This window comes from Neofelis nebulosa, chromosome 12 (genome assembly GCF_028018385.1).
Source record: "Neofelis nebulosa isolate mNeoNeb1 chromosome 12, mNeoNeb1.pri, whole genome shotgun sequence".
In the NCBI taxonomy this organism is placed as follows: domain Eukaryota; kingdom Metazoa; phylum Chordata; class Mammalia; order Carnivora; family Felidae; genus Neofelis; species Neofelis nebulosa.
Window position 1 is genome coordinate 39,248,980 of NC_080793.1, and position 27,702 is coordinate 39,276,681.

At 40.6% G+C, this 27,702-nt stretch overlaps 1 protein-coding gene across 2 annotated transcripts in view; it reads right to left on the bottom strand.

Moving 5' to 3' along the window:
* Window positions 1-1,419: 1,419 nt before the first annotated feature.
* Window positions 1,420-27,702, bottom strand: part of NFX1 (nuclear transcription factor, X-box binding 1) — a 73,932-nt gene continuing 47,649 nt past the window's right edge. Inside the window, exons 12-24 of one of the 2 annotated variants that reach the window (XM_058695119.1) lie at window positions 25,365-25,444; window positions 23,866-23,974; window positions 18,809-18,928; window positions 16,651-16,730; window positions 12,731-12,961; window positions 11,800-11,873; window positions 10,885-10,986; window positions 10,326-10,367; window positions 5,507-5,605; window positions 4,823-4,889; window positions 3,793-3,938; window positions 2,949-3,053; window positions 1,420-1,696 (exon numbers count right to left, since the gene is read on the bottom strand). In XM_058695119.1, coding sequence (XP_058551102.1) covers window positions 1,624-1,696; window positions 2,949-3,053; window positions 3,793-3,938; window positions 4,823-4,889; window positions 5,507-5,605; window positions 10,326-10,367; window positions 10,885-10,986; window positions 11,800-11,873; window positions 12,731-12,961; window positions 16,651-16,730; window positions 18,809-18,928; window positions 23,866-23,974; window positions 25,365-25,444 — 1,328 coding nt within the window. In that variant the 3' untranslated portion in view covers window positions 1,420-1,623. Of the gene's footprint in view, window positions 1,697-2,948; window positions 3,054-3,792; window positions 3,939-4,785; window positions 4,890-5,506; window positions 5,606-10,325; window positions 10,368-10,884; window positions 10,987-11,799; window positions 11,874-12,730; window positions 12,962-16,650; window positions 16,731-18,808; window positions 18,929-23,865; window positions 23,975-25,364; window positions 25,445-27,702 lie in introns of those variants that run through there. The other variant, XM_058695120.1, reaches the window with a different exon arrangement.

Sequence of the window (27,702 nt, forward strand, 5' to 3'; positions counted from 1 at the left end):
CCCTGAGATTAAGAGTCAGATGCTCTACCAACTGAGAAAGCCAGGCGCCCCCAAGTATCATTTATATAAACTTCCAGCACCTATGATAGATCAAGCACCTCCATGTGTCTTATCTCATTTAATCCTCACAACAACCTGGTAAGGCAGGTGATACCTCCATTCCACCAAGCAGCGAGTTATGTGGCAGAGCTGGCGTCTAAAATCAGGTCTCCTGCCTCCTGAATTCTGAGATGCTCTCCATATGCAGTTCACCCATTGAACCACTGCTTCAGAGATGTAACAGGTGCTTGTGGGCTTCTTGTTTTTGGGGCTACTGACCCTGTGCTAAATGGGTCCAGGTAGAGGTGGTTTTGTAGTTTTCCATCTCTTCCCTCCAGTTGCTTCTTCTGCTCCTGTACTTGCTGCCTCTCAAGGCAGATTGTCTGGGTCAGGACCAAAGGGTGACCCTGCTCGTCCTATGAAAACTAAGTGCCAGTTTTGTGACGTCACTTCTGAAATCTTCTGTTGTTCTGGGGCTCGTGGCTTGCTCTGGAGAAAGTTGTTGGAAGTCTGGCCTCCAAGCTGGAGGGGTGCCAAGGCCAGAGAGGGCCAAACTAATGTAACTGTCAGTGCACCTGCCTTAATGGAGACTCAAGAGTGCCTCCAGAGGGCTGCTGGGATAAGCCCTGGACTGTCCACACACTTTTGTGTATATTCAAACAGAAGTCCAGAGCTCAGAGACCAGGAGAGCCAATATAGCTGCTGCAGACCTGGGAGAAAGCAACACAGGAAAGGTAAATCCACCTGAGACTCTTTCTCAACCAGAAAGGAATTAGGGCTACACTGCTCAGTACACAGAGGCCACACTGAACTTGGCAGCATGAGGAGTTTGCTCTACATCCTCTTCTGTCATGGCAGATAAAGCTAACCTGTCACCAGACAAGCTCAGAGATGTGGCATGAGCCACACCCCTGGACTTTAGAAAATGGAGTTCTGTAAAGCACCCTGATCCCTCTCCTAGGTCTAGAACTGATGGTACTGAGGATCTCCAAGTCCCATAAGTTCAGCCAGATAGACCTAGGAGAGTTTTTGGCAAAAGACTCAGATAAGATAGCTGGGTTTAACACAATGTGTGATTCTGGATATGGTGTACCAACTCAATGTTTGGTATTCTGGACTGAGAAGCTCACTTGTGTCTTTCCAAAGATTGTGATCAGTTTGGATTAATCCAAAAAGTGAGGTGCAGTTGATGTTGCAGACATTTTTACGAGGAGGAGGGATAACTGGGACAACTGAGGCTATGACTAAGTGCTGCTTTCAGGCTAAAATTCTGGTTTGTCCAAATCAAACCCAATATTCCCCAGCCCTCCGAGCTATCACGGTGATGGTGGAGCCTCTGCAAATACATGACCGAATCACTAGTGACCATCCAGTCAGATCTGGCTGTACCGAAACACTTTATACAGACGGAATAGAGGACAAGGGGACTTCTGATACACTCATGCTTTGGACGTATCAGTACAAGACAGTATGTGAGGCTGTGTGTGAGTCCACCAGGCAGTTGGGAATAAGCATGATTTTCTGCTGGCAAACAAGTCTCCATCACACCTAATCATTCTTTTATCTAAGTGCATCTTGATCTTCTCAGTCCTGGACATCAAAGTAGTCAATTACTGGTTCCTTGGCTATTTTCTGTAAATTACTGCTCCCAGGATTCCTGAAAAGCAAACAAAGAATAATCAGTCTTCTTGTTTGGGGGAAGTGGACTGAGGTCTTCAGAAAGTTAAGGATCAGCTGATTTGCCATTTGCAAAGCTTTGGTAAGACAGTGGGGCACACATGAGTTGGGAACTTGAAATTTGGTGATGGGCACGCAGGGGTTCACTGTATTAATAATATTCTCTTGACTCTAAAAGTTTTCTACAATAAAATTTTATACAAAATTAAGGCAAACAAAAGGAAAAAAGCATGGCGCAAACAGGCCAAAGACTCCACACGGTTATGTTCAGGTGGTACTGGACATGGCTGTGAAATAACATGTAGAATACCTCACATTTCCAAAACCACTGCCCATGTGGATATGCAGCTGGGCTGACTGGAATCCAGGCCACCTGTTTTACAGGGGTGAAGCAGGGCTGGTCCTACGGAGCTACACTGACCCAGACAATCCTTGCTAAGGCTGTGCCCAACGGGCAACACCTAGCCGTCCTGTCCAGTCCCAGGGAACATCGATTGCTATGGCCCTCATGGTGACTTTATAAACTGCCCTTCCCACCCTCCCAGAAGTTCTGTATAAGAAGTTCTGTATAAGAAGTTCTGGTAAAGCTTCTATATGGAAGGCCAGAACAGCATTAGGGACCCTGCTGAGTTTCAGGGCAATTTTCAGCAATGCTGCCTGTCACAATAAGGCAGCCAGCTTCCTTTCTGGCAAAGGAAAGGAAAGGAAAGGAAAGGAAAAGGAGATGGTTCTTCTTTCCTGCTTCTGAGACTTGCTGCTTGCCAATGTGGTTTTCTTTTCTCTAAATCATGAATATATGTTTCTGTTGTAAAAATGATACAAACCATATAGAGGTCACTAGAGCAAAACGCTAAAGTCCCCACCTTCACTGCAACCTCAGCCCACTATCCCACATCCATCTGCAGAATAAATGTTGTGAACCATGTAATGTTCCTAAATCATCTGCTGTGACACAATGAGTCCACTTCCCAGTGTCACCATCTACACCATGGAAGTTATGTCCAATGACTTTTCTCCAGAAGAGAAGTGGGCATTATAAACATCAAACCTGGGACCCCTCTGGCATGAACAAATGTGTCTGACACCCCAGTCAAACCTTACTTATTTGAACAAAGCCCCCCAAGGCCAGGCCTGAGAGGCTGCCAATGGCTGGTAGAGACCTGGACAGTTTAGCCCCTGCTGGCTTTTCTGAATAGACAGGGCCCTTTGGAAAGCAGCTGAAGGATCCTTACTTGTCTGTCTGATGCCTGTGATGAGGAATTGGTGGTGGAGGCCGTGACTGCATTTCCCTTTCAAGGACACCTGTCAGCGTGTTAGGAGGACAAATGGACTTCCCTCTGATAAAAGTCAGAACACAAAGTATTGAAAAGTGAGAATTGTTTGTGGAGACAGGCAGACCACTGCAAATCCAGTCATGATTTTCACTGTGCTGCTGCTAAGTGCTCCGATGTGACCTGTCTCCTCTCAGGCATAGTCACCTTCATTTAACCCTCGTCCCTTCCACTCATCTCTGTTGGGCCTGTTACCTGCTTCCTGTCATCTCATACTCAAGTTTTTTCTTCTGGAAGTCCCTCCTACTCTCTCAGGTTCTGACAGTGATCCTAGATCCTCACTGTCACTTCCCTGCTCATAACACAGCCATAGTCTCATCTAATGGCAAACACTGTTTACGGGGGATACCTTGAATCAGAGTCTAGCATCTTGTTTTCATCATGCCAGGAGGACAAGGGAAAAGGGGACAGATGTGATGGGCAGGCATGCAACCCAGGCCCTCAGGGTCTGCTCCCTGTATCTGAGGAAATGATGCCTCCAGTGTCACTTGTGGATTGGGGCAGATAAAAGCCTTGCATGTCTTTAGACGTGTCTGTCCTGTGGACTGAGGCATGGGCTTTGCTCTCTGGTTCAGACCTTTGTATCGGACTTTTTGATTGTGCCAGAATGGCTATCCCATAAGCAGGTTTTCTATCTATTCTTCTAAGAGAGGAAGCAAGGAAAGCAAACATTGATAGATCCCGCTTTCCGAGGTCCAGCCTGCCCCAATGAGCAGTTTCTCCTGTGATGACAAGATCAACCCACCTGACCGCAGTGACCACGACGTTGCGCTTTGGTTCACTGTCATAGCTCACACTCTCTAGGCCATACACTTGGGCCAGGTCGTGGATGATCCGACGGTGGTCTCTGTTCATGGGAGGGAAGCAGTGGCTCTTCTTACTATTCTTTCCCTGTATTGAGGGTAAAGATGAATGATTGATAAAATGACTAAATAAATCAAAGACCTAAAACAAGACAATTTCATTTCTTATAAAAAATATGTTTTATGCTAAAAATCATGAGTGTGCAGATACAGACACACTAGCAGAGAAATACACTTGCACAGGTTTCCTAGTTAGGAACAATGATTCCATTTTCTCCATCATGCTAGTGTCCTGCTGGGAACTGGGAACAGAAGGGAGGAAGGGACGAAAGGGAGGGGCTAAGGGAGATGGCAGGAAGGAAATTCCTCTTCATTAAATGTGGATCTAATATAGGTATCTTGTCCTCACTCACATCCCCACAGAATAAACAGGGAGTCACCATGGGATTGGATGCTTCTGACTAAATTAAAGACTTTTTCCCTTAAAGCTACCTCCAGGACAAGGGCTTCACTCTCTTAAAGGAGTCTATCCCACTACTCTTTAGCTCTAGTCATTCAACTTTTCATTTTTACCCCAGGGTTTCTATTGTGCCTTGGGGGTAATAAAGAATCAGTGTGACCTATCATATAATAGCCCTTCGGAGATCATGTCTTCCTAAGTATTCCACACAGGCATTCAATTATCACTACCGAATGCCTCCAATTGTTCAGAGTTTCTTCACCCAATCTTAGGCACTAAGCTAAAATTTTTTATTTACACTGACTTTGATTGAGTAGTTTTTTTCTGAACCAGGACAAGGCTTCCATAGATGTTATAGTGGCTGGGCTTTGGGGAAAGATAACGATCATCAAGAAGTTGTGACTTTTTCCTATAACTACTCTATACTGATGGTGTTTCTAGGATTTTTTTTTTTTTTTTTTTTTATCAAGCTGGCCTTAGAGACATGTCCAGTTGGATGTTTTGACTTCGACCTTATTCACGGCCTCCACAAGGGCTTCCATTTCTTTCTCAATGTCACTGACAAACTTTAAATCCTTCCTGAAATGAGAAATCACCACAGTTAATTTCATCTGTTCCTGCTCTTCTGAGAATCCCTTCTACCCACCCTCTCTGCCCGTAAACTGCAGACAATGAACAATGTGGGCAGAAAAACAGCAGAGGTCAGGAACTGTCAGATAATAGAAGACTGACTGTGACTGAACAAAGGAAAAGAAAAAGAGAAAACAAATATGAGAAAGGAGAAGATGGAGAAAGAGCATTCTGGAGGGCCAGGAGATAGGAGGAAAATAAGAGGTATTACTGCCCAAGTGAGGACCCAAGTGAGGAGCCAGAAGTGGAATTCAGGCTAGTCCAAGCCCTATGGAAGCCCACACTTCTACTACAGGGCGTTCTCTCTCTCTCTCTCTCTCTCTCTCTCTTTCACACACACACACACACACACACACACCCTGCACCCCATGCTCCATTCTTCTAGAGGAAAATTTCGAGAAACCTAGAAAAGGATTTTTATTAAACATCATATACTCTCTTATAATAGATATATAGACTTTAACTGGCTCAATCACAGACGAGCACATATTAGTTATTATATCTTAAAAGACCAAACAGTCTTGTAAGCCATAATTAAGAAAGGTGGTACCAAGTTACATACACACCTGGCATCTTCTTTTAAACTGTCACTGAATTTTGACCCTGAAGAACGTATATTGAAAGGATCGGAATCCTCGCTGATATGAAATGCCTCTGCTAATCTCCTGGAAGTAAGAGAGATGTAAGTAAATAAAAGGAAAGGAAGGAGAGGAAAACTTACAGTAACACAGAGTGCCCACCAAGTCCTAACTTCTTTATACATTAATGATGTCATTTCAGTAAACCTACTTATTTTTTATAAAAATTTTTAAAAATTATTTATTTTTTTTTTGAGAGACAGAGAGATACAGAGTATGAGCAGCGGAGGGGCAGAGAGAGAGAGAGAGAGAGAGAGAGAGAAAGAGAGAGAGAGAGAGAAATACAGAATCCAAAGCAGGCTCCAGGCTCTGCCTGTCAGCACAGAGCCTGATGTGGGGGTCGAACCCACGAACCATGAGATCATGACCTGAGCCAAAGTTCAACACTTAACCGACTGAGCCACCCAGGCGCTCATCAGTAAACCCAATCATTAAGGAAGGAATAATAACTACTTGGGACAAGATATGATTTTATCTTCCTAGAAGAATATAAGCAAGACAGATCTACATGGGTCTGAGCCAACCCCTTGGCTGACACTGGCAGCTTGGGTTATCTGGGATGAGAATGGGGATGACTGTCTCTGAGATTTCACCTAAACATCAGACAGATAAAGTAAACATATAATCATTAAAATTAGTATTGTCTTACAGAAAATTTGGAAAATAAAGGGAAGAATTCCATTAACAACACAAATACTGCATTTTAATACACTTCCTTTCAGATTTTTTTCCCTTTAAGTAGTTGCAATTAGCATATATAAAACTAGGCACCTGGTAGGGCACCTGGCTGGCTCAGGTGGTGGAGCAGGTGACTCTTGATCTCAGGGTTGTAAGTTTGAGCCCCATGGTGGGTGTAAAGCATGGAGCCTGCTTGGGATTCTCGCTCCTTCTCTCTCTGCCCCTCCTCCACTCATACTTGCTCGCTCTCCCTCTCTCTCAAAAATAAATAAACTTAAAAAAAAAAATGTAGTGGAAAGTCAAACTTCAAGATAAAACAGGACTATACTTTGCCTGCATTTGCCTGTTTTTGTTTAACTATTTATTTTGAGAAATTTCCAAACAAAGTAACAAGAATATTATAATGATAAAACAATCCTAAGTTCAAAATACCGTAAGTCAAAAATGCATTTAATACATCTAACCTACCAAACATCATAGCTTGGCCTAGTCTACCTTAAATGTGCTCAGAACACTTACATTATTAGCTTACAGTTGGGCAAAATCACCTAACACAAAGCCTATTTTGTAGTAAAGTACTGAATATCTCAAGGAATACTGTACTGAAAGTGAAAAACAGAATGGCTGTAAATGTATTCGTTGTTTACCCTCGTGACTGCACGGCTGACTGCAAGCTGCAGCTTGCTGCCACTGCCCAGTGTCATAAGACAGCATTATATTGCTAGCCTGAGAAAAGATCAAAATTAAATCTGAACTATGGTTTCCACCAAATGTGAATTGCTTTTGCACCACTGTGAAGTAGAAAAATTGTAAGTCAGTTTATTGTTAAGTTGGGGACTGTCTGTGTATTGTTCACTTAAATTCTCCAACTGTTAACATTTTTACAGGGCTACACATTTTAACCAATCTTTGTTAGAAACAATAAGTCTGCCAGTCATTGAATAAATGCCTCCTAATCTGATGAAGAGTATCCTCAAATAACTAATAGAAAATATATTTAGCAGTGAAATATTTAAAGCTCTCTGGTGTCAGGAATACCTACTATCAACCACCTATTCAACACTGTACTGCAGGCTTGAGCCAGTATAATGAGGCAAGAAAAAGAAAACAAATAAGAATTGGAAAGAAATAAAATTACTATTATTAGAAAAGGACACGAAATAAGAAATAAGTGAATTTAGCAAGGTTGTGAATACAGGTCAACAAACATCAGTTACATTTCTGCATACCAGCAATAAGCAATTAGAAAATTAAATTTGTTTTGTTTTGCTTTTTTAGAAAATAAAATTTTAAAAGTGATACAAGAGGGGAGAGGAGAGAAAAAAAAAGTGATACAAAAAAAATTAGCACTTAAAAAAGCATCAAAACCATCAACCAGCAAGGGACAAATCTACCAAAAGATGTACAAAAGCTATATCTAACATTTCTGCATACCAGCAATAAGCAATTAGAAAATTAAATTTGTTTTGTTTTGCTTTTTTAGAAAATAAAATTTTAAAAGTGATACAAGAGGGGAGAGGAGAGAAAAAAAAAGTGATACAAAAAAAATTAGCACTTAAAAAAGCATCAAAACCATCAACCAGCAAGGGACAAATCTACCAAAAGATGTACAAAAGCTATATCTAGAAAAATATGAAGTATCACTGAGAGAAATCAAAGAAGACAGGAATAAATGGAAGGTATACCTTGTTCATGGATTAGAAGACTCAATATTATAAAAATGTCAAATTTCCCAAATTGATCTATAAATTGAATACCAATTCAATCAAAATCTTAGTAGGTTTTTAAGCAGATATTGATAAGCTAACTCTAAAGTTTAAATGAAAATGCAAATACCCAAGAATAGTCAAGTTAATCTTGAAGAACCATGCTTGAAGAGATAAACTATCAGATAGTAACACCTTTATTGTTATAAAGGTACAATTAAGAGAGTATGATCCTAGCATGATGGAACAGATGAGCTCAGAAATAGATCCACACGTAATATGAATACCTGATTTAAGACAAGGGAGGCACTAGAGAGACTGGGGAAAATGACATCTTGATAACAGTACTGGTCACATGAATATTCATATGGAAAAAAACTGAGTTGTGAACTCTCCTTAAACCATACTCAAAAAAAAAAAAAAAAAAAAATCAGTCCAGGTCAACTGTAGATCTAAATGTAAAAGGTAAAATAATACAGGTTCTAGACAATAACAGAGTATCATCATGATCTCAAGATAGACAAATACTTCTTAAACAGGACATAAAAAGCACTAGTATCTAAGGAGAAGACTGATAAACTAGACTACATTAAAATCAGAAACTTCTGCCTATCAAAAGATACCATTAAGAGAGTGAAAACTGAAGGCACTAAGTGCAGGAAAATACAATACTGAAAATCAACAAAGGATTCACATCCAAAATATATAAAGAACTCCTACTAATGAATATGAAAAGGACAACACAATTACAAAATAACTAAAAGAATTGAATAAGCACTTCACAAAAGGGGATATCCAAATTGCCAATAACCATATAAAAAGGCATTCAACCTCACTAGTCATCAGGGAAATATAAACTAAAAGCTCACTGACATCCAGCTACAAATTCATAAGAATAGATTAAAATTAAAAAGACTGTCAATTCTGGGGCGCCTGGGTGGCTCAGTCAGTTAAGCGTCTGACTTTGGCTCAGATCACGATCTTACAGTTCATGAGTTTGAGCCTCGCACAGGGTTTTGGGGTGACAGCTCAGAGCCTGGAGCTTACTTCGAATTCTGTCTCCCTCTCTCTCTGCCCCTCCCCCACTTGCACTCTGTCTCTCTCTCTCAAAAGTAATAAACATTAAAAAAATTAAAAAACAAAAACAGACCGACAATTCCAAGTGCTAATAAAAATGTAAAGGAAAAAAAAAAAAAGAAAAAAGAAGAAAAAAGTAGAGCAATGGGAACTATTACCCTCCTGCTGGGAGTATAATATGGCACAACCATTTTGGATACTGTTGCAGAGAACTGACTAAAGCTGAACATATGAATACACTATTAACTATCAATCAGTAATTCTACTCCTAAGTTTGTAACTAACAGAAATGAGTATGTATATATGGCAAAAGAAGTATGTGGATGTTCTTAACAGCATTTTTAAAAAAATTTTTAAATGTTTATTTATTTTTGAGAAAGAGAGACAGAACACGAGCACAGGAGGGGCAGAGAGAGAGGGAGACAGAATTCGAAGCAGGCCCCAGGCTGAGCTGTCAGCACAGAGCCCAATGTGGGGCTCGAATCCACGAACCATGAGATCATGACCTAAGCCAAATTCGGACATTCAACCGACTGAGCCACGCAGGTGCCCCATTAACAGAGCATTATTTATAATAGCCCAACACTGATAACCATACACATACCTATTAATGGTTGAATGATAAATAAATTATAATATCTTAATACATTAAAATATCATGCAGAAATGCAAATGACCCAAGTACTGCTATATGCAACAACAGGAATGAAGATCACAAATGTAATGAATGAAGCCAGACAAAAATAATACAAACTACAAGATTTCATCATTTATATAAAGTTCAAAAACAGACAAAACTAATCTGAAGTGTTAGAAGTCAGGATAGATGTTTTATCTTTATGGAGTATACAAAAGTGTTCTGGTAATTTTCTATTTCTTGACCTGGGTACGGATTACACCACTGTATTCACTTTGTGATGACTCACTGATCTGTGCACTTCTGATCTATATGTATGCTATATTTCAACATAAAAGGTCATTAAAAAAGTTTTGAGCCTCTTATCTCCACTGGAATCAGGAAGTCTGCCAGTCAGTGAATAAGTATCCTGTAGCATGTGATGTTTACGCCATGCCCAAAACCAATAAGCTCATGTTTCAGAAATGTGCTGAAATCACCTAAGTGGTTTATCCTTAGACATTACAATTCTTGATGATTGAATTTCTCTTGCTCTCCAATAGCAGCAAAAGACTCAGCAGGTGCTGAATGAATGCTTCAACAGTTGCTCCCTCCCACTAACTTCACGAGCTCAAGGACAAGTAGACAAACAGCAGTTGAAATGACTTACTTTTTCCTTTCCAAGGCTAAACACTCCTCATCACACTCCAGCCTTGAGAAACAAATGAAAAAAATAAAAGTCAGGGCACAGATTTCACAGCTTCTACCCAACAATAAGTTCTTAGTCAACCTGGAAACAGAGCAGATTCTGGCCAAAACATGGCTACATGAGGTCCCTTTCAAGGACAGGTGGGTGGGCCTCTGGGTTATGGTAATCTAGTTCTCAGAAGGGCCTCAAAGTGTCGCCAAAATGCTTCCAATGACCCTCTCACAGCGCCACTTCCTTCTCTTGGCACAGCTGGTTCTCTGTTCTCTGTGGGTTGGGCTGGACACATCTAGGTCTCTGCTTCCTCTGGCTACTGTTTGAGGAGAGGCCTAAGTCTTCTCTGGTTGTAGCTATATCCTGAATAAGATTTGCTGGATTGGAGTGGGTGGGGTCTCTTAAGTTCAAACGTCTGTTGGAACACCTACTGTGTGTGCAAGGGTTTGCTGTGGGGGATTGAGATAAATAAATAGTTCCTATCCTCTGGAAATTAATTCTAACAGAAGACACACATTTTAAAAATTACCTGGCTTGGTGAATTTCCTTCTTAGTAATTAACTTGCTGATTTCCACTGAATCTCCAAGCTGCATGTCTGTTATTTTAGAGGCCATGGAAATAGCAGCTATTCTGAAGTATAAAAAAGGGAAGAAAAGGCATTGCAGTTTCACAGGAATGTTCTAATACTAGGTACAGAGAAGACTTCCTTCAAGTCAAATCTATCACTGGACAATTCATGTGGCTTCAGAAACCCATCTATTATGAACTACCCACACGTTTATGTCGTATCTCCTCAATCAGATTCTAAGCAGCTCCACAGGAAGCAATGAGACAGTCTATTTAATCTCCCTTGAATATCCAGGCCAATGCCTGGCATTCAGTCAGTATTTCGAAACCCACTGTTGTCAAAGCCACTCTGATGTCTTTATACTCTAAAAATGCTATCTCCATGACACCTCTCTGCACCTAATCAGAGACAAACACACATCCCTAACACCTTCACCTCCTTACTCAGATCCCTTTCTGACCACCTGGTTCTAGGATTTCAGGGGGCTGCAAAGACAATTCACAGAACAGTCAGAAATCCCCACTACAGGGGAAGAGCACAGGACTTGGTCCTGGCTGTGCTACCACAAATGGTGGGATGTTAAAGCAATTCATGTAACTTCAGGACATCATCCCTTCTGATCTCAGGGTATAACAAGACCAGAAGGGAGAGAAAGAGGAAGAAAAATAAAAAGGTTATTTTACAAATGAAAGTTATGGAAGGAAAGGGACAAAACAATACTTTCTCTCTGAACCATAAAAACTAGATTGAGGAAAATTTATTTAAACAACTTTCCACAACAAAAGTTGCAAGGATGCTACAATAAACACCGGTATACACGTGTATAACCTCTGTACACTGAGATCCACTGCTATTAACATTTGAGCAGCACTAACCTTTGATAAGTACTGGATGCTTCAGAGCAAATCATCATCTCTTTTCTTCGTCCACATTCACACTGCAGCTCTATCTGAAATAAGATTAACATGGAGCGACTTTTAGCACATAGAAACCATGTGAATAGGCAGGTTTCACACTTTTAAAGTCTCTCTCAAATCAAACCATGGCAGAGGATATAGACAGTAAGTGGTTACCCTTCAGGATGGAGGAAGCTAACCATGCATGCAACTAGACAACATGGTAGTTGACATACTAGGAGGGAACCATTCATTCTACAGGGACCCTTTCTGGGAACTACTACTGTCCTTAACCCCACCTGAAGGGGCAGGCCTAGAATGAAGTTTTTAGCAGTGAACCTGACCCAGGACCATCCAAGGCCTAATCAGGTCCACCGCCTGCTTTCACCTCCTCAGGGAGGCCCTACTTAGATCCCTCAGACAAGGCTAAGTTGCCCACTCTCATGCTCTCATAGCACCTTCTATCAGGGTGTAACCTCTTATTCACCACAGTCATAATTCAGTATGTGAGTAATTAGTAAGGATCTGTCCCATCTAATTGAAAGGATCATGTGCCTCCTGTTCACCGGTAGAGCCCTAGCACCTAGCAAAACATCTTGCGCAACACAGACACATGTATTTGTTGAATAAATGGAGTAGGCAATCAGAGTCTCTCTTGAGAATTTGTTCTAAGGGAGAGAGACAGACTGGTCAGACAGCAGTGGGTACCTTCTGAACTAGAAGGCCACTTCAAGCTGGGCAGACAGGAATCTGTACAGTGTACCCCACCTTTCTCTTGCTCCACCTTAGCTTGCAGTTCCTTGCAACCAATGATCTCTGATTAGACTCTATGCCCAGAAGCCTCAGCTCTGGACTCACGAGCAGCCCCACAACCATAGTCAATGCCCTATCTGGAGCCAGGAATACGCACCTTGGCTTTACAAGCAGTCGTGGGGCACGGTGAGCTGGGGTGGCAGGGTGCCATACACGGGTGGCCACAGTCAGCTCTGGGGGTGGTGCAGGGCTGCTTGCAGGCCTCATCCACAAGACACTCTCCTTTGTGACAGAGTCTCTGACACTTGTGCATTCCACATGGTAGCGTGGCACTGCAGGGTAATCCGCAAGAGATATCAGCCAGGTGACAGGGGATGTTGCTTCGTAACTAGGAGAGACAGAAGTAGCCAGATTCTTATCTCCGTGTGCGATCTGGGATGAGTTTTAACTTCCTATTCAAACATTTCTGAATTTTCAAAAAGTTATTTTGATCTTAAAAAAAATTAGGTGGATTTTCAAAATCTGAACATAATTTGTCTGAAAATAAACAAATCTGGAACTTATTTAATAACCCTTGTTATGATCCAAAAGAATTTGTGCTAGCAATCAAGTGTGACTGAGGATATACACTTCCCAGGACGGGTAGCAAGCACATGAAACTAGATAACTAGGGAGTATCTGATATGCTCTGACCAACTAGGAGGATCAGATAACCTTCTCCTCCCTTTGCAAACAGCTTAGGGCACCGAGGGTTGGGAGGCACCCTTGACCCATGGTTTCAAGACTGCTGGCAGTGCTGTTTTACAGAAATAATTAAATAATCAAATAATCAACTCTCCTCACATTTCCCAACTCATGGTATCTTTAACTTTAGGTAGCTTTATCATTTAAAAAAATTAAGAGGCAGGAGTGCCTGAGTGGTTCAGTCAGTTAAGCACCCGACTCTGGCTCCAGTCATGATCTCGTTGTTCGTGGATTCAGCCCCCACGTCAGGCTCCATGCTGACAATGCAGAGCCTGCTTGAGATTCTTTCTCTTTCCCTCTTTCTCTGACCCTCCCCCACTCATTCTCTCTCTCAAAATAAATTTTAAAAAATTAAAAAAAAAAATTAAAAGGCAGGTGCCTGAGTGGCTCAGTCAGCTGAGTGTCTGACTTCAGCTCAGGTCACGATCTTGCAGTTCATGAGTTCGAGCCCCACATCAGGCTCATGGCTGTCAGCCTGTCAGTGCAGAGTCCACTTTGGATCCTCTGTCCCCTCCGCCCCCTTTGTCCCTCTCCTGCTTGCGCTCTCCCAAAAATAAATAAATATAAAAAAGGTGGGGGGATGGCCCCTGGGTGGTTCAGTTGGCTGGACGTCCGACTCTTGATTTTGGCTTGGGTCATGGTCCTAAGCCCCACGACAGGCTCCGTGCTGAGTGTGGAGTCTGCTTAAGATTCTCTCTCTTTCTTCCTCTGCCCCTCTCCCCAGCTCAAGCGTTCTCCCTCTTAAAAAAAAAAAAAAAATTAAGAGGCAATAGGCCATGAAACCCCAAACTTTTAATTTTTGGAAATCACCTTCCTTCAGGATTCCTTACTCCAGGAAAAAGATGCTAGAATTTTGTTCCTGTGGGAGCAAAGTTTACTCTTACATATTGACTCAAATTCTTTTGAGAACCCTCAAAATAAGGAATATACTTTGACTCTAATGACATCTAACTTTTACTCTTAAAAAGGCCTCCAAAGTCTAGGATGTACACGCTTCCTATCGCTTTAGAACTGCTTTAGAGTGGCACCTGGGTGGCTCAGTCAGTTCAGTGTCTGACTCTTGATTTTGGCTCAGGTCATGATCTCATGGTTCACAAGATTGAGCCCTGTGTCAGGCTCTGCTCTGACATCAGGGAGCCTGCTTGGGATTCTCTCTCTGCCCCTCCTCTGCTCAAACATGTGCTCTCTCTCAAAATAAATAAATAAACATAAAAAAAAAGGAAGAATTGCTATATAAGTATTTTGGTAGAATGTAGTTCCCAATCATTAAACTTACCTACACTAATACCAGGGTCTGGAGATAATTTGTTTTTATTTTTTTTAATGTATATTTATTTTTGAGTGACAGAGTGTGGGCGGGGGAGGGGCAGAGAGAAAAGGAGACACAGAATCTGATGCGGGGCTCGAACTCACAAGCCATGAGATCATGACCTGTGCCAAAGTCAGTCACTTAACCAACTGAGCCACCTACGTGCCCCTGGAGATAATTTTTGCACACACTGTGTCCTCTGTTTTCCCTCCCCTCATTACTTGCCTACTTTTCATTATCCTTTAGGAAGTTACCTCCTCTACAAACACCTTCCTTGGGTAGGGGCTCCTTTGATCCTGCTCAGTCCTTTGTACTTGCCCTGCTACTGTACTGTTTAAACTACTATTGCACTGTTTAAATGCCTGCCTCCTGCCCCAGAGTAAAGGCTCCACGAAGGCAGCAGTCATGCCTCTCTTGTTCTCTTCTGAATCATGTGAACTTAGCCTGTTACCCAGCACACAGTAGGTATGTAAAAAAATATTTGTTGAATGAAGTCAAATAAGCCATCAACACAAAGATGATACATGGATGTCTTAGAATGGCTACTCTGGGAGAAAGTAAGACTCATAGAGGAAGATACTAATAAACAACAAATGACTTGAGAACCACTCACAGGAAATAAGTGAAGAAAAATACGTCCGTCAAGATAAAGATATTGAACGCATGTTGTCACAAATGTCAAGGGTTTCCAAAAATGTTGCTTAATATGTTATGAAGTAAAAAGTAGGTTACACAATAGTATAATCTTAAAAGAGTATGAGAAAGTGTGTATCACACATGACTTATAGTCTATACACAAGAATGTGAACAGTATTTATTTCTGGATTGTAGAATGTATGCTCTTAATTGTCTACAATGAATATGCATTTTTTAAGTAAAGAATTCTTAAAAGTGTTTCAAAGGGTCTATAGGTAATGGTGCCAAATAAGCTTACAAATTGAGAATGAGGATGAAAAGTCCTTCATGGTAATGGCACTGCAGAGGTGTAGGTGAGCCTGGAGGAAGGTGTTTTGACCTAGTGGCCAGAATAGGAAGCTGCACAGGGCACAGAGGAAGGAAGAGTGGCCCCTGGTGGAGAGACACCACCACTCTTGGGATGCTCTTAATGAAACACCTTTATGCAGGCTAGCATCCTTTGCTGGTGAACCTGGAAGTTGTCTCTGAAATACAGCCCATGTTCTCAAGGTCAACTGACTGAGTTTAACTTAGTTGCAACCAGAGTAAAAATGAAAGCAAAAGAGGCTCACTATACTACCTATTGTATAACTTCATTCATGTGACATTCTGGAAAAGGCAAAACTACTGGGACAGATAATAGATCACTGATTGCTGGGGCCTGGAGACAGGAGGGAAAATAACTATAGAGATGCATGAAGGAAGGACACCTGGCTGGCTCAGTTAGTACAGCATGTGACTCTTGATCTCAAGGTCATGAATTCAAGCTCCTCATTGGGTGTAGAGATTATAAATAAATAAAAACTTAAAAAAAAAAAAGGGCATGAAGGAATATTTGGGGGGTGAATGAACTATTCTACATCTCGATTATGGTGATGGTTACATGACTGTATGAATGTTTTTGCAAAACTCAAGGACCTGTACACTTAAAAGGGTAAAATTCTATTTTATGCAAATTATACCTTAATTAATTAAAATGTTTATTTTATTTATTTTGAGAGAGAGAGGGAGAGAGAGAGAGCACATGAGCAGAGGAGGAGCAGAGAGAGAGGGAGAAAGATAATCCAAAGTACGCTCTGTGCTGCCAGCACAGAGACCTACACGGGGCTTGAACTCACACACTGTGAGATCATGACCTGAGCCGAAGTCAGTTGCTTAACCAACTGAGTCATGCAGGCACCCCAAATTCTACCTTAACTTAAAAAAAGAAAAGAAAAAAGGGGCCAAAGCAAACCTCTGCTTCTTGGAGTATATTTTTACTTTGAGAAACAATGAGACTAACAACTCTAAAAGTAATTCAATCATAAATCTCTAGCTGGAACAATGAATACTTGGGAGAGAAAACTTACCTCGTGTTTGCCCATGCACCACTTCTGAGTCAGGAAAGTACAAGGGGGACACTTCTCTTCACTATGACAAGAATGATACACTGTTAAGAGAGAAAGGAAATTAGGAATTATGTCTAATTAGGAATAATGTTTAAATAAAGCACATAAATTATTATACATGTTTTAATGGTATAGAACATAGAACTTTTAAGTTTAGAAGCTGGGAATACTTTTTAAAATGGTCACAGGAAAGTAAAAAGTAGGCGACTTTATTTCAAAGTGCTGAAGGATGAGCATGAGTGAGTAAAAGAAATCCCACTGAGGTGGGACAGACACACCAAACACAGAAGCAGAGAAGGAGGCAGCTTTTCCACTCATCTCCTGCAGCACAGACCCTGGTCTGTCCATTCTACTCAGTCATTCTTTTGGCCCTATCACATACAGCTCAGTTATCTCTGCTACTCATGCCATCTGACATGCTCCCCTGATTCCTTTCAATTTCCTTGCTGCCTGTAAGAGGCAGTTCATCCTAACTCATCTCCTCCAACAAAGCCTTTCTTGGCTGGCCATACCCTGCTCAGAGCTCTGTTACACTCCCTAATGTCAATGGCTTGCTACCATGTTATCTGGCCCATCTTTACGAAACGGTTGGTTGTGTGTCATGTGCATGTAACTACCATCCTCTTCCTCTTGGGAAGAACAGAAAAATCTTGAGATCATGGGTTACTTTTTTCTTCCTCTGAACCTCTCTCTGTGTCTGATACCATGGTGGGTATACAACTAACTCTCAAGAAAAGTTAAAAGAATGCTGAACAAAAGTGGGCTAAAACAACACACCTCAAAAATGGTTAAGTTCTTATTATGGACATTACCCACCAGGATTTGGACTTCATCTGTGACATTTGCAAATGAGTGTGAAGGAGGGAGTGGGTGAGTATTGGCTGGGGCACTTACTTCATCTGGTGTGAACACCAAACTAAGTTGGGAGGGCCCTCCAAAGGTCCCCAGGAAAGAAGGGACATTCTACTTCATGAGGAATTTACTTCTTTTTTACTCTATTAAAATACTCAAGAAATGAAAACGGGTTGTTTATTTGTCAGTCTGAACTATATGGCTTACTGTAAGTACCAAATCTGGTGACTTCAGTTATTTCAGGTTTGCCTCTGGGACTTGGTAAAAGGAAATGATGAGCCTACTATGGTCCTAGAGGAAAGCTAGTGACTAGACTGGACAGAAAATGGATGGTATTAAGTAGCTGCTGGCAGGACGTCTATAGCAGTTTATGAAAGAAGAATTGGAAATAATTATCTAACAACATGAGACTAAGTTATAGCCCATCCATGTAATAGCACACTCCATTAACCAATAAAAATCTATATTGTAGAAAAATATTTATTGACAAGAAGAAAGATTAAAATTACAATAAGAGGGGAAAATCCAGTTAAAATAAATTCAGTAGCATCACACTTTAATATTATGAAAAAAAATGCAAATATCTATTTTGCTCATGTAAAAAGCCCTGAGAAATATATATTAAGCTGTAAAAAGGTGACATAATGGATGATTTAATTTCAATCTTTTGACCTCATCTCATTTATTCTGAGAGAGAGAGAGAGAGAGAGAGAGAGAGAGCATTCACATGAGTGGAAGAGAGGGAGAGAGAGAGAATCCTAAGCAGACTCTGCACTGTCAATGCAGAGTCCCTATGTGGGGCTCAAACTCACAACTGAGATTATGAGCTGAGGCGAAATCAAGAGTTGGATGCTTAACCAACCGAGCCACCTAGGCACCCCTCTTTCTTTTTATACAGTAAACATATATTACTTCCTTAACAACAAAAAGTTAGTTTCAATTTTGCAAAAAGATGTTCAACTTTGAAATATAAATCAAAATTGAAGGCAACAAGAAGAAAAGTCCCTGAAAGACAAGATCAGCTGGCGATTCTTCCAGCCTTTCAGGTGTGTTTGATGTCCACTTAGTAAAGAAATGGAGTGCACTGTTGATTCTCAGCTGTGGCCCAGATCACAGACTCACCTTCACAGAAGCAGCCCCTGAGAACAGGGAACAGGGGTGGCCATCACAACATGACCTCAGAGCAGTAAAGACTGTCATGCAACATCCTAAATGACACAGTGTGAAACAGGCTGTGAGATGGGGGAGGCAAGGAGTTGGGACCCACCTGGATGGTCACATTCATGGACTCTGGCGCAGGTCTGGGTACACTCGGGGGGTCTGGTGCCACAGGGAACTGGAGGGTAGATCACTGACGCACCACAGTGGCAGGTTAATTCATCAAAACCTGATGGAGCAGCAATGAAACAAAACAACCCTTCATGATGTGCACATACATATTTACACAGACAACACACACACACACACACACATTTATTTTGGCTTGTATTACTTTTTAGGGGACTGCTTTTTTCAAAAAATGTTTTTATTTTATTAAACCTGAGCTGGTGGCAATGGAGCAGACAGATAAGAAGCATTTCATTTTTACTTGCAACAAACTGTAAGTCCATGAGTAACCCAGGAAATTTTTACATATATTTTATAAACAACAGATCTATAGACCATCTCTTTTGAGAGAACAAGAGACTTCTGCTAAAGACATAGCTTTTTATTTTTTCAAACTCCTTTAGTTAGGAAAATGGATAGAGATTATGAAAGCCACAGGTAATTAACAAACATACAAAAATATATACTTGAATATACACCTCAGAGAAGCACTGAAGCCACTCAAAAAAATTCTTACAGGTCTAATCAACACCTATCATACTAGAAATGTGAAGTTGAAATGAAGCACAGAGCTACATCTGAGTTCATTACACACAGGCCACAAGTCAAATCAAAATGAGGGCTCACACTGGACAGCTCTAATAAGCAGCCTATCTTGTCACGAGCTCTCTTAACTCCTAAATCCCAAGAGGAGTCAGTTCTCCAACTCTAAGTCTTAGTAGAGGCCAGGACGTTGGCCATGGTTCCCAACTAGATCACCAAGGGTCAGAAGCCCAGGGCTCTTGAGATTCTTCCACCTACTGCCCCTCTCCAGTCAGCATTCTCTTCAGCAAACCCATCAGAGGCTATACAATGTGGTGTAAAGAGCCCCGTAAATATAGTCAGGAGACTTAGGCTTCTGGTCCCGGACCTTTTACTTACTTACTTAGTGACTGTGGGCTGGTAGTTTAACATCTCTGAGCTTTCTACTGGTCAAATGGGAATACCAAACTTTGACCTATCCATTCAACAAGCTAATATATGTGAATTAGCTAGGTAAAGGGCAAGGGGCCATGTAAGTTGTTTTCATGGAATTCATGTGTGTGTGATTTATATCAAAGCACTGACTCAACTCCTTTTTGAAATTAAGTAGGTCTAGCATTCTATCAAAGACATTTTGGGAAATCTTGATCTAGGCCAATCTTTTAATGTAGCAGTTCTCAAAGTATGCTCTGTTGACCCATAGGGTTCCCTGAGGGTCTTCAGGGAGTCCATAAGGCCAAAATTATTTTCATAATCAGACTAAGACATGGTTCTTTGCCCCACTATGTTGACATTCGCAGTGATGGTGCAAAACCAAGAGTTGGTAAAACTGCCAGGGTCTTAGCGCAAATCAAGGCAGTAGTACCAAACTGTAATCACTGTAGTTTTCATCACCATAAAAAAGTCCTCGATGAAGCAGTAAAGAAAAAAACAACTGATCCTTAAATACATGTCTTTTCCATAATCTGAAATAAAGTGCTTACGCCGCACACTAAAATATAGTCTGGCTGTTATAAAAATTTGTTTATTTATTTTATGGTGAGCCTGGGTGTCTCAGTCAGTTAAGCATCTGACTTCGGCTCAAGCCATAGTCTCATGGTTCATGAGATCAAGCCCTGCACTGGGCTGTCTGATGTCACCGCAGAACTTGCTTCGGATCCTCTGTCCCCCCTCTGCCCCTCCTTTGTGCTCTGTCTCTCTCTCTCTCTCTCTCTCTGTCAAAAATAAATAAACATTAAAAAAAATCTGGTTATTAAAAATAAACTAGTATGAGTGCTCACTTCAGCAGCACATATACTAAAAAAACAACTAATATGGGATAGGAAACTATCAAAATCCTGGAGGAGATCACAGGGAGCAACCTCTCTGACCTTGGCCGTAGCAACTTTTTTCTAGATATGTCACCAAAGGCAAGGGAAATGAAAGTGAACACGAACTACTGGGACTTCATCAAGATTAAAAAGCTTCTGCACAGCAAAGGGAACAATCAACAAAACTAAAAGGCAGCCTGAGGAATGGGAGAAGATATTTGCAAAACGACATTACCTGATAAATGGGTAGTATCCAAAATCTATAAAGAACTTACCAAATTCAACACCCAAAAAACAAATAACCCAGTTAAGAAATGGGCAGAAGACATGAATAGACATTTTTCCAGAGAAGACATACACATGGCTAACAGACACATGAAAGGAGGCTCAACATCACCCATCATCAGAGAAACACAAATCAAAACCACAATGAAATACCACTTCACACTTGTCAGAATGGCTAAAATTAATAACACAAGAAACAACAGGTGTTGGCAAGGATGTCGAGAAAGGGGAACTCTCTTGTACTGTTGGTAGGGATGAAAACTGGTACAGCCACTCTGGAGAAACAGCGTGGAGGTTCCTCACAAAACTAGAAACAGAACTACCCTACCACCCAGCAATTGCACTAGTAGGTATTTACTCAAAGGATATAAAAATACAGATTTGGAGGGGTATACACACCCCAAAATTTACAGCAGCATTACTAACAATAGCCAAACTATGGAGAGAGCCCAAATGTCCACTGACTGATCAATGGATAAAGATGATGTGGTACATATATACAATGGGATACTACTCAGCCATCAAAAAGAACAAAACCTTGCCATATGCAACAACATGGATGGAGCTGGAATGTATATACTAAGTGAGATCAGTCAATCAGACAAAGACAACCTACGATTTCACTTGTATGTGGAATTTAAGAAACAAAACAGATAAACATATGGAAAGGGAGGTGGGGGACACAGAGAGGGAAAGAAACCACAAGAGACTCTTAAAGACAGAGAACAAACTAAGAGTTGATGGAGGGAGGAGGGTGGGGGATAGGCTAGATGGGTGATGGGTATTAAGGAGGGCACTTGTGATGAGCACTGCATGTTGTAAGTGCTGAATGAATGTAAGTGATGAATCACTGAATTCTACGCCTAAAGCCAATATTGCACTGTATGTTAACTAAAATTTAAATTAAAAGAAAAAACCTAATACATATTTTTTAAATTCCTCATTTTAATCTCTAATATGATAAGTATAGCTATAATTCACATAAAAAGAGCTCTTTGAGGTCCTTGGCAATTTTTAAGAATGTAAGTAAGTCCTAAGATGAAAAAGTTTACAAACTGCTGCTAATAATACAGAGAAGGAAGACTGCTGAGGACAGAATTTGGTTCAATGATATTTAAGAGTAATCCATTAATGAACCAGATCTCATTTTAGGATTGTTGCTTACATCCCAAGTTTCGTACATTCAGGGATGACAATGCAGCATGAGAATAACTTTTTAAAGTCACAACATATCTGAAATACTTAGGCTTAGTTGAGTAATCCATACCAAACTAATCAGTCACTCAAAATATATTATGCCTGAACTTCTAGACAACTCTTAGAGTTTTTTTTGTTTTTTTTTTTTTTAAGTTAATTTATTTATTCTGAGAGAGAGATAGGGAGAGAGAGAATTTTTTTTTTTCAATAAATATTGTTTATTGAACAAATGGGAATCAATGTAGCAATATATATCAAGAAACATGAATATGATTATACCCTTTACCCATAATTGTAAGGGAAAATATAAAATATATACACTTTGGCACTCACTGCTGTTTTCTTTTCTTTTTTTTTTAATTAATTAATTAATTTATTTATTTTTTAATATATGAAATTTACTGTCAAATTGGTTTCCATACAACACCCAGTGCTCATCCCAAAAGGTGCCCTCCTCAATACCCATCACCCACCCTGCCCTCCCTCCCACCCCCCATCAACCCTCAGTTTGTTCTCAGTTTTTTTTTTTTTTTTTAAATTTTTTTTTTCAACGTTTTTTATTTATTTTTGGGACAGAGAGAGACAGAGCATGAACGGGGGAGGGGCAGAGAGAGAGGGAGACACAGAATCGGAAACAGGCTCCAGGCTCCGAGCCATCAGCCCAGAGCCTGACGCGGGGCTCGAACTCACAGACCGCGAGATCGTGACCTGGCTGAAGTCGGACGCTTAACCGACTGCGCCACCCAGGCGCCCCTGTTCTCAGTTTTTAACAGTCTCTTATGCTTTGGCTCTCTCCCACTCTAACCTCTTTTTTTTTTTTTTTTTTTCCCTTCCCCTCCCCCATGGGTTTCTGTTACGTTTCTCAGGATCCACATAAGAGTGAAACCATATGGTATCTGTCTTTCTCTGTATGGCTTATTTCACTTAGCATCACACTCTCCAGTTCCATCCACGTTGCTACAAAAGGCCATATTTCATTCTTTCTCATTGCCACGTAGTATTCCATTGTGTATATAAACCACAATTTCTTTATCCATTCATCAGTTGATGGACATTTAGGCTCTTTCCATAATTTGGCGATTGTTGAGAGTGCTGCTATAAACATTGGGGTACAAGTGCCCCTATGCATCAGTACTCCTGTATCCCTTGGATAAATTCCTAGCAGTGCTATTGCTGGGTCATAGGGTAGGTCTATTTTTAATTTTTTGAGGAACCTCCACACTGCTTTCCAGAGCGGCTGCACCAATTTGCATTCCCACCAACAGTGCAAGAGGGTTCCCGTCTCTCCACATCCAGGGAGAGAGAGAATTTTAAGCAGGCACTGCACTATCAGTACAGAACCCAATGTGGGGCTCAATCCCACCCACTGCAAGAACATATGACTTAGGCCAAAATCAAGAGTTGGATGCTTAATGGACTGAACCACTCAGGTGCCCCTATCAAACTTTTTAATCAATCAATTAACTGTTTAATAAATTTTTTGAGACAGCACAGGGGAGGTGCAGAGAGGGAGAGAGAATCTTAAGCAGGGTCCACACCCAGCGCAGAGCCCAACATGGGGCTCGATCTCACAACTGTGAAATCACGACCTGAGCCGAAATCAAGAGCTAGACACGTAACCAACTGAGCCACCCACAGATCCCTAGAAAACTCTTTAATAAAAGCATACAGTGAAGACACTCACTGGCTTGCCAGCATGACTGGCAGTTCCCACGATGACAAGGTTCTTCACATCTATGAAGGCCACAACGGAGTTTCCTCCCACAAATCAAAGGACACTTGTGCTCCTTATCCTAAGAAGAGATTCATATTTGTTTGCAAAATTATCTACATTTTATATTTTCCACAAACAACAAGAAGATTAATTTAAAAAAAAGCTTTCTACAGTTATGGATGAAATGATGTCTGGAATTAGCGTCAAAATAATCAGAGGGAGCAGGTGGAGAGGTGGATGAAACAAGATTAGTTATGAGCTGATCACTACTGAAGCTGGATGTTGCATATATGGGATGCATGCTAATCTTTCTGCTTTTGTATATGTTTGAAATTTTCAATAATAGGAAGAAATCTTTATGTCTTCAAATACTGATTTATATATGTCTTTTTTTTTTAATGTTTATTTTATTTTTTTTTTTTTATTTTTTTATTTTTCAACGTTTTAAATTTATTTTTGGGACAGAGAGAGACAGAGCATGAACGGGGGAGGGGCAGAGAGAGAGGGAGACACAGAATCGGAAACAGGCTCCAGGCTCCGAGCCATCAGCCCAGAGCCTGACGCGGGGCTTGAACTCACGGACCGCGAGATCGTGACCTGGCTGAAGTCGGATGCTTAACCGACTGCGCCACCCAGGCGCCCTTTAATGTTTATTTTTGAGAGACAGAGCCAGTGAGCAGGGGAGGGGCAGAGAAAGAGGGAGAGAGAAGATCTGAAATGGGCTCTTTGTGACAGTAGCAAGCCTGATACAAGGCTTGAACTTACAAACCACAAGATCATGACCTGAGCCAAAGTCAGATGCTAAACTGACTGAGCCACCCAGGCGCTCCTAAAAGTAAGTCTTAATATGTTGTACAATTTCATCATTCTTCATCTTATCAGTATGTAAACTTCAAAAATAACAATTATGTATGATATACATACATAAGCATGTGTACACATGCACTACTTTGCTAATGGCACTGTGTGCTCTTGTTTGTACACACACAAACACACGCACAACATGGTAACCCAATTACTGCCAGGTGGTGCTTTATTTAGTTCCATATAAGTGAATACTTCAGATAACTGAAACTTGCTTCTTTCAAAAATGCCCCACTCATTTTGCCTATTGACCTGATCCAAGCTGTATATGAAACCCAAAGCCCAAATTGCTAAGACCAGCCCAATCTGTGTATTGGGACAGCACACAATCTCCTGCAGAGGACTGTATGCTCATCTGATGGTCTTAGGCTCTGGAGCCTGAGGGCTTCTGTCTTTCTTCTCTTTCCCCATATTGCCACTGGCTGACTTCTTGACTTGGCAAAGGCCTAAAAAGGCCCAGGCCTGTCTCTCTGGGCAGCTCTCTCACTACTGCTCAGGGGCCTCTCCCAGTGATGTCTGAATCTGGACTACATTCCAGATGGCTGAGGTTTCTAGATGCTTGGCCCCCGGATGAACTGATTGTCCCTAATGATAGGTCCACTTACCACACAGCATATCTCATTACATTTATGTCGTCCACACAACCGTTTCTTGTTACATCGCTTATCACACATAAATGTAGCATCTGTTGTGGCCAATTAAAAAGAAAAAAAAAGAAAGGAGATGAACATTCACTCAACAAATATTCGATGACTACAAGCTGAAGAAACACATATGTAATAATGTAAATAAATTAGTTATGGTGAAAATGCATATTAAAATAAGATATGCTAAAAATTTTCACCTGTCAGATTGTACAGAAAAAAAAAAAAAAAAGACAATATGGTACGGGTGAAGGTGTAGAGAACAAGGCACACTCCGTGGATGGGAGTATAAACTTTTGGTACACATATGTTATCTATCAAAAATTTAAATGGTAATTCTATTTTAAGTAACTATTCCTATACATATACTTTTGAAAATATATTTTTATATATTTTAATATATTTTGTTGCACAAGCAACAAAAGAAGAAACACAAATTGGGGCTTGATCAAAACTGAAAGATTTTGTGTACCAAGGACACCACTAAGAAAGTGAAAAGACAGCGCACATAACAGGAGAAAATATTTGCAAATCATCTATCTATAAAGCTCTAGGATCTAAAATACATAAAGAATTCTTACAATTCAACAAGAAGAGAACCCAATTAAAAGACAGACAAAGGACTTAAACAGACTCTTTTCCAAAGAAGATTACAAATGGCAAAGTACATTTAAAAATGTTCAGCATCACTAGGGAAATGCAAATCAAAACCTTAATGACATATCACTTCATATCTACATAGGATAGCTTTAAGAAAAAAAACACATAAGAAACGAAAATAAAAACAAAAAAATAAGTGGGGCGTCTGGGTGGCGGGAATGTAAAATGATGTAGGTGCTACGGAAAACTGCTGTGGCAGTTCTTTAAAAAAGTACACACAATTATCATATGATCCATCAACTCCACTTGTAGGTATGTATCCAAAAAAATTTAAACAAAAACTGTGTACAAATGTTCATAGTAGCACTAATCCAAATAGCCAGAATATCGAAACAACCCACAATGTCCATCAACAGATGAATAAATTGCGATATATCCACACAATGAAGTATTATTCAGTCATAAAGAGGAATGAAGTACTGATATGTGCTACACATGGATGAATCTTGAAAACATGCTAAGTGAAAAAAGCTGGGTATAAAAAGGTTATGTATTATAGAATTCCATTTATATGAAATACTCAGAATAGGTAAACCCATAGCAGTTTAGTGGTTCCTCGGGGCTTGAGGGGGTAGTGAGTGGGAAGTGAAAAGTTAATGAATACAGGGTCTCCCCCTTAGGTATGAAAATGTTTTAGAACTAGATAGAGGTGATGGTTGCACAACACTGTGAATCTGTTACATGCCAATGAATTGTACACTTTAAATAAATGCTTACTTTAAGAGAGAGACAGTGTATGTGAAAGTGAGCAGGGGAGGGGCAGTGAGAGAGGGAGAGACTCTCAAGCAGGCTCCGCACTGTCAGCGCACAGCCTGACATGGGGCTCGACCTCATGAACTATGAAGTCATGACCTGAGCTGAAATCAAGAGTCAGACACTTAACCAACTGACTACCCAGGCACCCCTGAATTGTACACTTTAAAACAGCCCATTCTACATTATGTGAATTTTACCTCAATTTTTAAAAATAGGCTAGGTGCTGAAGTATTTATGAGTGAAATGATGTTTGAGATTTATTTTCAAAGTACTTCATTGAAAATAAAAAGGAGGGAAGGAAGGGATGGAAACAAGATAGGCAAAATGCTGACTACTGATGATGGGTGACAGGTGCATAGGGGTTTATTATATTAATCTTTCTACTCTCACATATGGTTAAAAATCTTGATGATAGGGGCGCTTGGGTGGCTCGGTCGGTTTAGCGTCTGACTTCGGCTCAGGTCATGATCTCACGGTCCGTGAGTTCGAGCCCCGCGTCGGGCTCTGTGCTGACAGCTCAGAGCCTGGAGCCTGTTTCGGATTCTGTGTCTCCCTCTCTCTCTGCTCCTCCCCTGTTCATGCTCTGTCTCTCTCTGTCTCAAAAATAAATAAACGTTAAAAAAAAAATTAAAAAAAAAAAATTTTGATGATAAAGTTTTAAAAAGTGGGACAAGATGGATACTGTATTATTCATAATGGGGAAAAACTGGAGACAAACTAAATGATCACCAAGAGGGAAAGAGTGAACCTCACTGTGGCATACCCACATACAGAATACTGTGAAAGAGGGAGAGTTATATACACTGACATAGAAAATGTTTTTGAGGGAAGAAAAAAAAAACCAAATTGCAAACAATATGTTTAGTATAAAATTAAGTTTAGG